The 12,935-nt window shown below is 32.9% G+C and overlaps 1 protein-coding gene and 1 non-coding gene across 2 annotated transcripts in view; both read right to left on the minus strand.

Moving 5' to 3' along the window:
• Window positions 1–7,725: 7,725 nt before the first annotated feature.
• On the minus strand, window positions 7,726–7,807 carry TRNAS-CGA (transfer RNA serine (anticodon CGA)). Its single transcript has one exon. It is a non-coding gene; the product is annotated as a tRNA-Ser (tRNA).
• Window positions 7,808–9,441: 1,634 nt separating this feature from the next.
• LOC135839590 (uncharacterized) overlaps window positions 9,442–12,935 on the minus strand; it is a 28,873-nt gene continuing 25,379 nt past the window's right edge. The window contains exons 7-11 of the mRNA XM_065355681.1: window positions 11,646–11,818; window positions 11,402–11,530; window positions 11,184–11,295; window positions 10,547–10,727; window positions 9,442–10,321 (exon numbers count right to left, since the gene is read on the minus strand). Coding sequence (XP_065211753.1) covers window positions 10,237–10,321; window positions 10,547–10,727; window positions 11,184–11,295; window positions 11,402–11,530; window positions 11,646–11,818 — 680 coding nt within the window. The 3' untranslated portion in view covers window positions 9,442–10,236. The remainder of the gene's footprint in view (window positions 10,322–10,546; window positions 10,728–11,183; window positions 11,296–11,401; window positions 11,531–11,645; window positions 11,819–12,935) is intronic.

Raw genomic sequence — 12,935 nt, forward strand, 5'->3', positions numbered from 1 at the left:
GCTTCGTTGAGTTTAAAATTTTTCCGCCAGTTACGATGCTTTCCTTAATATATTACCCATAGTAAAACAACTGACAAGAGAACATCTTGATCCTCCATGTCATCGATTTTGCTCATTTTACCACCATAACACAGGAGAATTCGTAAAGCAGCTTCTTAAAGAACTTTCAGCCAGCCGAACAAAAAATTCAGGGTCCGACAGGGTTTCGAATTTTCCAAAGAATTTAATTTAAAAATCGCTCAAATTTATGAAAAAATAAAATGACTCGTTATTTATAGTCTTGAGAAGCCATGTTTTTGATCGTCTTCCAAATTTGGATCAAAATATCTCAAAAACTAAGACCTTCGAATACGATTTGAGGACTTTTAGTACGTTTATAATAGAATAGCTTTGTACTGACCACCACAACAAACATTTCTTTGATAGGAATTTTTCCTTATTTTACTGGGCAATTATACTATACGGCGAGGACTAAAAACGACGACCGAAACGAAAACAAGTATTTCACCTGCGCAGGTATTTGTTGTTTGGAAATATTTTTCGATAAAAGCAAAAAAACAACAATATGTTAACACTTAACAGGTAGGTAATTTCAACTTATAAGAAAAACAAAAATTTTTAAATCATTGATTACGATGATTAGATTTTTAGTCCAATCTCCAATCGAAATGAATGAATCTGATTAATAATTTCCTCAATATTATGTAATATCATTTTCCCCAAAAATGTTGGTAGCTAACTTTCAGTCGACGAAAATGTTTTTTAATACTCCATAAAACACTCAACAAAACTCTCAAGACTTTCTGTGCATATTGAAACAATCTTCTAAAAACTAAATCAATAAAATTCTTATCAATGTATTTTTCTAAATCCTTATTCGACACGTCTTATTTTTATTTCCTTTTTTTTTTTTTTTTTTTTTTTCACTAACTTACAAAACTGCACTTCAGTCTTCAACTCATTTCCCCCTTAACACCAACCTAGCTCATCCGTACCTCATTTATCATGCAACTTAAATTTTTTTCTTTTAAACTTTCATTCGCACAAGCATTACGATACCCATAAACAAAACTCAGAACCTATTTACCTCAGTTCAAACACACTGGCGAAGCGATAAATAGCTCAAAAACAAAAGTTCTATCTTATCCGAAAATTTTAACGACTTTACTCGACGTAAAAGATAGTTGGCTAGGTGGCTAAATGAAATTACACTATTTTTCGAGCGATAAAAAAACGTGTCACAGGTACCTTGTGTACCTCACCTTCTTGGGTGTAAGTTGAAACTTTGAACGCCAATCACGAAGCTTGGCCAATCCGTAGGTATCATCGTACTTATTGAATATATTTTCAAGTCGTATAGTCTCTATACAACTGCTATGGTAAACTCATTCGTTTTCTTGGAAAACATTAATTAGGTATACCTAATGATAATGACACGACTGGTTGACATATTTGGTAACTTTCTCGTAAATTTGTTTTTATAAAAAATCGTAACACTATACATCATGAGTGTTTTGTAATATAGAGAAATACTACCTATTTAGTATATTGAGAAGGCTGCGACGTAATATGTTGACTACATGTAGAGGTGTACTGATTTTCGTAATTTACCTACCTATAAGTATTTGTTCGAAGGGAAAAAAACGTACCTACCTACAACAATAACATCAAATTACACCATCACAATTTTTTTTTACGTAAAATGTTTTTAAGGACTGATTCAAGTGTTCAATTGTAATTACCATTGGTATATTAATTCATATTAAGTATGCCTATACTTATATCAACTACTTTGTATAGTCACCGTTACGTATGCCTACTATATGACACCTGTAATTAACACTTTCAAACAAGTATAATAGATCTTCTGAATCCATTAATCATAGATCGACGACCATCCACACGAACGTGTTATTTCCTCTCGACACCGCATACTCTTTTAATTCTTCGCAATTGAACATTTTTAATAATTAAGGTTTAATAACGTAATAACAGTATATTCTTAATGCTAAAATAATGTCGTTTTAATTCCAGAATGGTTCAGTCGGACTGCTACGTGTTGTTGGGGAAGCATTTGAAATGTACAATATGGCATCATGCTTCCAGTCTAAAGGGACTATACTATTGTTTTACGAAGGTGTGCCCGTCGTGACATCGTTATATTGTTAACGCACGAGTCCGTATCTCCTGAATTGGTGATTCATGTTAGCTACCTGAAAGGCACGAGTTGGAAATTAAGAACGGTTTACAAAGAGGTAGGAATACCTACTTAAGTCTACCTAATACCTATACCTATCACTCGTGGGTATAATTTTTTCACATTCAACGAGAAAAATTATTTTTAATTTAAAAAAGTTTAGAAGAAATAACGCAAGATAATATTATAGAATATATTTATACGTACCTAATTCAATAAATTGAAATGAAGAGGTAGCTGACAGTAACGCTGCAGAGAATTTTTTTCATTTTAATTTTTTTTATTTGTTCAACTTTTTCTATAAGCAAGAATAAGTAGGTATATTTATGGGATGCAAAAAAAAACAAAAAAAAAAATGTTTTCAATGAGAAATTCATTCAAACTTGAATTACAACTCAGTTTTTTAAAACATTTTACCTCAGTATTTATTTCTCAAAACAAGCTGTCGTTTGTGTTTATTTTAGTACTGAGAAGGGTAATATCACCCATACTTACTTAAACCTGCATTTAGTTTCGTACAAAAAGTTCAACGACAGACTTATCTTGTTTTAAAAATACATGAACAAATACTTACTCTATAGTCAGTCATAAAACCAAAAATTTAAAAAAAAAGTTTATGGAAAAATTCAGCCTTGGAAAATGTACCTACTTACAAAAAGTGAATGTAGAAAGTTTTCGAAATTATTACCTTTGTACCCACCAAAATAAAAATAGACCAAAAGGTTCAGTACTTAATGCTGAGTAATTTTACCTTTTTCAAGTTTTTTTTTTTTTTTTTTTTTTTTTTTTTAATTCAGCATTTGCAGCTTTGTAGCAATATTGTATCGAATTGGTGATTTTTTTGAGTGATTTTGGAATCTTCAGTAGACTTTTCAATTTTTTAGTTCTCAAAAACAAAAAAATTGAAAGTGAGTATGAACTAGTGAGCGTAAAAAGTATCTAAATCGACCAAAGGAGTCACGATAAAGATAGTTAATTTTCATTTTTGAATGCTGAGTGTTAACTGTGGGTAATTCTCAAAAAAAGGTAAAAATCGTGTACATGGCAAATTTCTCAAAGGTTTTAGCATGAATTTTTTTTTTTTTTTTGGTCCATTCAAGGATCATCTTCCACACATTTCACATATGGTATTGAGATTTTTAGCCCCTCTTTTCATTGGTGTACATTCGATTTTATAACCCAAATGTCCTTCAACTTGGCTGTCACACGCCATGTTTTTGAAAATGAATGTTATAAAGTGTCACGAACTTCATTTTTTTGGGGAAAAATTGACACATTCTCATTATCATAGAACACGAAGGTTCATTATTGTGCAAATTGCAATTGAAATAAGTCCATAGGAAGCTCACATTTCACATTTGAAAACTGTCACACACTTTTTGCGCAAATTTTAGAGCAATTTTCAATTATTTTTGATAGCTTCCCAATCCAACATTTTTTTCTGGCGAGTGGCTGCACTGGTTCACTGTCCTCATAAAAATGTTACCCCGCAATGTTATTTTCAAAACCTACGCAATGGCTCGTTCTGATCGTACTTGTCTCTGAAAATATGATATTTCGCAAAATCGGTGTTTTTCGGCTTGCCTTTTCATTTACCCTGATGAGCCCGCCAAAAACGATAATTAAGAAAGGGAAGTTATTCTACATGATAAGTACACATTTATTACGTGTTAAAACTCGAATAATGTCCATTAGGTAAGGCTAGAAACGAAAAAACGTTGAGATTGTCCTTCGGCTTGTCCAGCGCCCATTTGTCCTTCGACTTGGCCAAATTTCAGACAGCTGTACTTTTATCGCGCTAGTCGACATATTATACGATAATACAAGCAAAATTTGACATTTTCTCCCTCCCCACACCTCACCTCTACCCCTACCAAAAAAATAAGTCCAGATTCGAACTTTGCGGCCAGAAAAACATAAATCGACATATTACACGATAATATATAAGCAAAATTTGACATTTTCCCCCTCCCCACGCCTAACCCTCCACCTCTACATAAAAAATAACTCCAGATTCGAATTCTACGACCTCGAAAACATATCAATCGACATATTATACATCAATGAGGGTCGAATCCTAATTATCGCTGTTTTGGGGGGGCCGGGGTCCACAGTGGGGGGGATTGAATTGAGGCCAACCCAACACTAGAACAGGGATCTGGGACACCTATACAAATGATTCACACTTGAAATTTTCCAAAAAAATGATTTTCATTTTTCAAAATTATGCACATCAAAATTGACCTTTTTTTTGAGAATTACCCTATTATACCTATTGGGTCCTTTTATGAGAATTTTTTTCGACTGGAAAATTCAAAAATCAGCTGAAGGGACCTGTATGCTTTGAAATTATTACCAATATCAATAGATTCGAGCGATCGAAAATAGAGTAAGTATAGGTACATACGAGTATTTATGAAGACTTGGACGAGTTTTTGAACGAACGTTTTTTTTTTTCGAAAATAATTGCTAATGTACTGGAGAAAATTTTGGATTTGAATCGGCAAAATCAAATTTTTTAAAATTTTCATCTCATTCCATGGAAGTTGGTCATGCACAAGGACGATTAGCACGAGTTTTCCGTTGTTGAATTTCATTGGGCTTTTTTTGGAAGAATTTTTTGAAACTCGTGAATCTAAAAATCCACATACAGGCTCTAGGATGACTCGAAACCACGGTGAATAATTTGATCAAATTTTGAATTTTTCAATGAAATTAAAACAGAATTTTAAAATTCGAAGTTTGCGAGAAAAATTAAAAAGTGGATTCAGACCCCATATTGACCTTACTTTTGGTATGGTAGGGTGTTTTCATACCCTCCTTCAGTTTCTCCAGCTTCCCAGTTTGAAAAAAAAAATGAATTGGCTGGAAGGGCACGATACTATAAAGACGTGAATTCAAAAATAACTTATTTAAATATTTGAGCTCAGCGGTTTCAAATTATATGTTGTATATAATATTTGAACATGAATTTTTAAAGCTTTTGGCCTCGCTTCACTCGGGTCTCGGGCTTGCTTGTTTTTCTTTTTCAATGAAGTGTATTTTTTTTTTTTGTATCATCATTCAAATTTTAAAATTTTGAAGCAAAAGTAATAAATACCTCATCTTTATATTTTATTATACAAGAAAAACTCGTTTTTATACCCCTCGAAATACAAATTTTCGAATTCATTCCATCAAAATTGAATGATTGGAAGGGCACTGAGGAGCTATCATTCAGGGTGTCTGACAGTCTTGCTATTTTGAAAGTAATTTTGTGAGAATTAATTTGTTTTGTTTTTTTTTTTTAGAATAAATACGTCGAAAAAATGTGATGAAAATTTTTCTAAAAAACGCTCAAAAAAGATTAGGTAAATATTTGAAAATTTTTAAATCGAATGGGTAAAGGTATTGTAAACACCCTCCTCTCCTCGAAGAAATATAGAATGTTTATAAAGACATCGTTGCGTAGATGTACTTAATTCTGATCTCTTTCCCTTCCCAAAGAAATTGTGAAGTGTTTGTAAATGCTCTGCGAGCGAATGAAAAATTGATATGAAGAGTGATATTCCAAAACTCGCTTTGTCCATTTTCACAACTTTTCAGGAGAGAGGAAAAACAGTTTCCCTTTAAACGGGTAAATTGACTTTTTAGGCGAGTTTGGCACTTTATTTGGGTGGATTTATGATGTAGGAGTGTAGGTATACATTTCATCCACTAAATACTGTTGAAAAAAATTTCAATAAAGATGGACAAAGCACGTTTTGGAGCATTATTTTTTTTTTAATTTTTAGTGAATTGGCTATTTAGGTGAGTTTAACACCTCATTTTGGTAGGTTGATGATGTAGGAATATGAGTTAATACTTCATCTACCAGGTACCACTGAAAACCCAACTTTTATAAAAATGGACAAAGCGAGTTTTGGAATATCACTCTTCGTATGCTAACCATATTTTATACAACGTCATTCCACAGCGAGAAATCGTAGAATGTTCAAAAACATTGGACAACGAAAAAATCTGCATGCAAGATTTTCCCTACCCTCTCCTCTTCACCCTCACAAAAAATTAAAAATTTTTTTTTGACATATTCTTGAAAATTTAAAAATTCAAAAAAGCTGTTTTAAGAGCGATTTAAAATTTTTTACGAATTTAGACTTTTTTAAGCAATATGAACCAAAATGTGAATAACTCCTGCTATTCAAGTCTTAAACATTAACAACTAACTAATTTTGGGCTATTCTGGAGCCTCCAGCGATTTACCAATTTTCTCCGGAAATTTAAAATTGCTCTGGAAGGTCCAGAAATGGACTTCTGGAGCTATAAACTTTTTTCGGTGTACTTATTAATTGATCACCCTCCCGGTCGTTTTAGGTATGTAGATGTACCTAGTTACCGTAAAATTCAACGAGTTTGAATTCAAAAGTAAATTTTTGACCAAATATAAATTTCAAAAAAAAAAAAATTGAAAAAATTGAGAGTATTTTACTTTTGAATTTACAGTCCGATGCACAAACAAAAGTTATAGAAGCTACCTTTTTTTTAAAAATTTGATTTATTTCACTTTTTCTCAAATTCACAAATTAGTCCAAAATTCACTAAAAATTCATTCGAGTCTCCCAAAAAAGGTCAAATTTAGATTGTTTTCTGGTCGGGTGATCAATGTATGTAGACACATTAGACGAATATGGCTAAAAAACTGCTCGTTATTCACTTCTTTTGAGAAGTTGATTTTTTCCCCACATTTTCTGGAATATACGAAACTTTTTAAAAATTCATTTTTGTACTGGCACTACTAGAATTTTACAGTAAAGACTTGAAATGGTCGAGAGAGAGAGAGAGCCCAATAAGCAGCGACCAACGTTTTAGGTATCAAAGTTAATTTTTAAAACTTCCAAAACATGAGAGCGATTTGAAATTTCTGCAGAAAAATAAAAAAAATCGCTGGAGGCTTTAGAATTGCCCAAAACTGGTACGTTGTTGATGTGAGGGTATTAAATTGAAGTAATTATTCGCATTGATTCACGTATGCTCAAAAAAAAATTGTATTTCATAAAGAAATGATTTAAAAATCACCCTTAAACAGCTTTTTTTAAATCTTTCGAATTTACAAAAATTCGCCAAAAATCCAAAAATCAACTTCAGCGCCTGTAATTTTGAGTACGGAAGATTCAAGGCATGTTTTTTCGATCTAGCTTAGTTTCGTTAAAATCAAAAACCGTAAGTTCCAAAGGTTCCCTAGTGTAATATGAGCCCTCAAGATTTGATAGTTTCGTAAGAAAAGAAATCACAACTGTGTGAGTATAGCTTCTTCTCTTTCCAATCCCGAACTCCCTAGACGGTATGAAGGACAAAAACGAGTGCTGATTCAACTGAGATACCTAATTAAAATTAACAAAATCGAAAGATCACATTTCATTTTCATAGAACTAATTATCGAACGTATAGATCTTCGGCATTTATAGGTTTAGTGGAAATTTTTTTCATTGGGTTTGTTGGTGATGCAATAATACAAAAAATTTCAGTTAAAAAAAATTTTGAGCTTTCATCGCTGCGGACAGGATTCGAACCTGTGCGGGCAGAGCCCATTGGATTTCGAGTCCAACTCCTTAACCACTCGGACACCGCAGCGTTTCAAGGCCTCGTCGTAATCTGCAATTATAACTTCACTGACGTGTTACACGTTGGCGTTGATTATTGATCATTTCATTATAAAGCATCTCTGTTACCTATTTGATTATTTGCAGGCGTAGAAATTTCAATATTTTAGTTTTTTAGTTCCCAATTTAAATCCTCTGTTACCAGCTCTCAAACCAATTATGTACGTGAGGTGGAGGGGAAGGAGGGGGAGCATGAATACCTACCATAAGCTTAATAGGTAGCTAATTGTTACGATGGAAAATAATACAGGCACGTTGTCATGTTATTTCAGGTAGGTACCTATATTTGCACCAATACGACCTAACTATTTCGTACCTATTTTTTGTTCGTACAGGTATTACTCGAAGTACATGCAATTCCTTATCCAATATTTCGAAAAAGACCACCTCGAGGCTCGAATGAATTCTTCTACGCTGCTTCTCAGATCACACACCGGAATCGTAATTTGCTCGCTCGGTGTAACATCGCCTATAAATAATTCAAATAGATGGAAGCCACGCGACAGAAAAATTTTCCGCCAACATATACCGGAAGCTGATGAACTTCGCGACGGTAGTTTAGTAAGTGGTTCGAGACAATGTAAAACAAGCAGCCGCCAACAAATACCATTCTTAAGGTAGGTACAACACACAACACAAGCAGCTCTTTGATGAGTGGTTTTAATTTCGCAGCGTGTGCTATTATTACTTATACTACAGGACGCGAAGACCAACTACAAGATGTTATTTTTTTCGTTTCCAGGTCGTAACCTAAAACAGTACTTGTGTCAATGAGAGATTATAAACTATACGTGTATTGTAACGTCAAGGTAAGTTATACATACACACAGCACAGAAACCTTTTTAAAAATACACTATAGGCTTATGATTTCGATTAAGTAAAGCTGTGTTGTTGTTGTTGTTGTTTGCTGGAAAAAATTCCTACATACTCGGTCTCAGCAGCCAGAGATGAAATGAAATTTACGTATTGTCCAAGTTTTTAAAATATAATAAATTCGTCTATATTATTGGTCGGCTGAAGACATTAGAGTGCTGGCCCGTGTTATAAAGAATTCATGTGGCCAAATGTTTTTTTTTTTTTTTTTATTTTATTTTAATATAAGAAAAAAAAATGCAGTAAATGGGGCGCCACTTGTAAGCGCATAGCCTTGTATCTTACTAATGGACTAATCCCTCTACCTCAACCGGTCCCGGAGCTCAATTATGCTTAACGACTTGTCCTATGTCTTTCTTTACAGACTTCTCTCTAAAACGACGTTGTCTGCGTGTGGAAGTAAAAAAGTATGCACTCGTAAGAGGTATTACTTTAAGGGGGAAAAAAACACCAGCTATACTACCAATATTAAACCTGTACATGGACCGAATATTGAACTCGAATAAATATAAAAATCTTGTACAGTTCGATTGTATAATCTATAGGAGTAATACTATGTTCGATTTTGTTTAAGTACCTCTATATGCGACGAATTAAATACTGTGATCGAGTAACCGAAGGATGAGAGCTATAGGAGTATCGAAGGAAGCTATAAATATGATTCGAGGGTAGCTGTGTAAGCTGTGTGACTGTGTGTGAGGTTTCACAATACTGAAAAATAAAATAAATGAAGTATATTACATTATTATATACTTTATGATGTTTACTACGAAGCTAATAATTCATATTTACTGTACATTATTTTAAATAATTTAAATTAATTATTAAGTAATCATCGTAATAATAATATTACAATATAATACACATTTGACATTTTTGACTAAGCAATGGAAAAAATCGAACTAAAAATGAAAAAAATTACTCTACAGTAATTCATATTTACATTATTTAAAATAATTTGAATTAAATAGGTACTATTAATCATCGTATTGGTAATAATAATTACAACATAATACACATTTGACTAAACAATGGAAAAAATCGAACTAAAAATAAAAAAAAAATACTGCATTGTACCTACTCTCTAATTATAAAACAAAAAACAAACGATGGTTGATATTCAGTAAATACTTAAGTATTAATAATAACATTTTATAGTGTACATGAACCACTGGTTTTCGTACACGAATACTCGAATACGATCGAATCGAATAATTTAAATGAACCAGTGATGAACAAGTATTTAAACACGCTAGAATACGAGTACCTATACCTATATACGAGTATCGAAATCACACACAACATACTTAGCTATGGGAGAACTAGTCGATTAAAAAAAATTTACTACATTGATTGTCAACCATTTCGATACAACAAATCACCTTAACATGATATAACCGAGTTAAACTAGTGTCTCGTTATCTTAACAAACATTTTATCAGTAATTTGTCGAACGATAATAATATATAAAATAGGTATTATAATTTTGTGACTACACGGTGATTGCTTTCATTCATGTTCGATCATTATTCGTGTCGTTGATGATTGGATGTTGATGTGATTACGCTAGTCACAACATCTCGGGTGTTTATTGGCTCTAAAGCTGGGATACTGAAAGGTAAAGTAGATTATTAATGATCTCGAATTTATGTTGTTTTGATGTTCGAACAACGTTGTAAAAATGGTCTAAATGATGTTAAAGGTTATAAGAAGGCGAACTTGTTAGGCAACTTCTTCGGTTTCAGTGTGTGTTTGAGTAGTATAAGCGTTACTGCGAAGGCTTTCGGTCACGAAGTGTTAATTTTATTTTTTAATTTTTTGAACAGTTTTACTTACTCGGATATTTGACGACCGAGTAAGTTATTCGGTTGAATTACTAAAGAAGGCTGCGTCATGTATTGATGTTCTTGCTGGGTTAGTAAAGATTCGTAATTCTGTTTCGATTCCGAAGAGGAAGTGAAAACGTGCGGAAATACTATCTTCGTACCATCCGATAACGTTGGAATATCGCAATTTCCTTTTTTAAAAAAACACCCACAAGATTCAAGAATGAGTTCTCATGTTCATTAATAAGAATATGAATTTGATGATGCGATTAGTGCCAGTTTTAGTATTGCCACTGGCGACGCCAGCCTGTGTGCCCAGTGTGCACGGGCACACCTGTTCATTTTCCAAAAAGAATTAAAAAAGGTACTTTTACTTGACTTTTACAAATTATTTAAAAAATTCCTTACCAAAAACTAATTTTTGTTAAACCAAAAGTTATTTTTGAACAATTTTAAGTTCATTTCTTGATGCATCAACATCATTTTTCTTACTTCAATTTTTAAAACATTGCTGGGTCAGAATGAGAATTTTGGAAGGAAGGGGGTGGGGAATTTTACAACTTGGTTTTATAATTTTTAAAATTGGCACACCTGTTCAAATTGTCTGGCGTCGCCACTGAGTATTGCTATTGAGAGTGATACGATACCTTTCATATCAGATTTCATCATTGCGTTAGCTTGTAAAACATTCATAGGATTTTTCGGTTTACGTTTCCTCGTCTGAATACCATCTTTTTTCATCGTCAAAGGTCGATTCACCTGTTTAAAAAAGAAAAACAAACGTGATTTTATTAATAATCAGGACTAGGTTCCTAGTACGGTTTCATAAACTAAGACACGTGCTAGGAGTAAAATAAAGACTTACACTATGCAATTTAAAATAAAGTCCGCAAGCGTTACAAACTGGTTCACCGTTATTATTTCTTCTCCAGAGTGTTGTAGTTGAAGTATTACAATTGGCACAAGCGACGCCTGTTCTTCTATTACCATTTTGCTATTGAGGTAAAAATTTACGTAGGTTTAGATACTCTCGTTGAAAATGAATTCGTTTATACGAATAATACTCGTGATACGATATGTATCGCGATTGTACTTGTAGGATTATTTACTTGGGTTATTTTCTTTTGATTTGATCTGATTGGTGGTCTATTTACACCATTTATTCGATTGTATAGGCCGCAAGCGTTGCATAAATGGTGGCCTGTTCCATCTCTTCTCCATAAAGGCGTTACGTTCGCTGCACAGTTTACGCATTCTTTTATGTCGATGTTTAACATGCCATCTGGGAACAGAGATTTGAAAGATTTTAATGATAATTAATTATAATGTTGATAGTTTCCATTACTTATTAACGTAGGTAGATTTTTTTAGATTGAATTCTCGATCTGATTGAAAATTTCATTCGCATTTGAGTCGATTTCCAGGAAAAAACGTACACGACGTTTATTCGATGAGGGTCATTCCACGTCAATTGGACCAAGAAGTGGTAGGGGGGCTCGGCGATTTTTTTGAAATTTTTCCTGTGGAAAGACCTTCCGAAGGGATGACCAATGGCGCAAATCGCAGCCCTCTAGCCTATTTTTAAAAGCAGCCAGGGAGTGTCTAAAGTTTTCAGCGAACCTAAAATATCATCCATTTCAGCAGTGGGTTACTCGATAACCGCGATACCTACCAAAATGGAACTTTTTCCCATAGTTAGAGATTTTGAAAAGCTTTTTGGTGATATCATAAAAATCAGTGTTGCCACTTTTTTTCGTACAAAAAATAAGCTCAAAAAGTTTCAAAACGTAGTTTTCACATCGTCCCGACTCTCAAAAATTCTGAAAAAAATATATTATGGACAACTTTTCATGCTGAACAACATTAAAAAAGTGGGATGGTAACATGTTAATACAAAGTCGATTTTAAAAAATTCGAAGTTTACGAAAAAATGCGATTTTTTGATTTAAAACATGAAAAACAGTTTTGATTGGTAAAGTTGCCCCATTTGACCCCTATTTTCACGTAGGTATCTGTTGAAAAAGTTGAAAAAACGCTTTCATCCGATGAAATGAACTCATCACAAAAAAATAAAAATTCGAAAAGATTCAAAAAATCAACGAATTTTTATTTTTTTGTTGTGAGTGTAATTTTTAACAACTTTTTCACGAAATACGTCAGAAAGAGGTCAAAATAAGACAACTGAATAAATTTGAATTTTTTTTTATGTTTGAAATCGAAAACTGAATTTTTTTCGAATTTTGATTTTTTTGTGAGGAGTTCATTTCATCGAGTGAAAGGGCTTTTTCAACTTTTTCAACAGGTACGTACGTATGGGGGTCAAATGGGTCAACTTCACCTATCAAAACTTTTTTTCATGTTTTAAATCAAAAAATCGCAATTTTTTCGCAAACTTTAAA

Source organism: Planococcus citri, chromosome 3 (assembly GCF_950023065.1).
Source record: "Planococcus citri chromosome 3, ihPlaCitr1.1, whole genome shotgun sequence".
Taxonomy (NCBI): Eukaryota; Metazoa; Arthropoda; class Insecta; order Hemiptera; family Pseudococcidae; genus Planococcus; species Planococcus citri.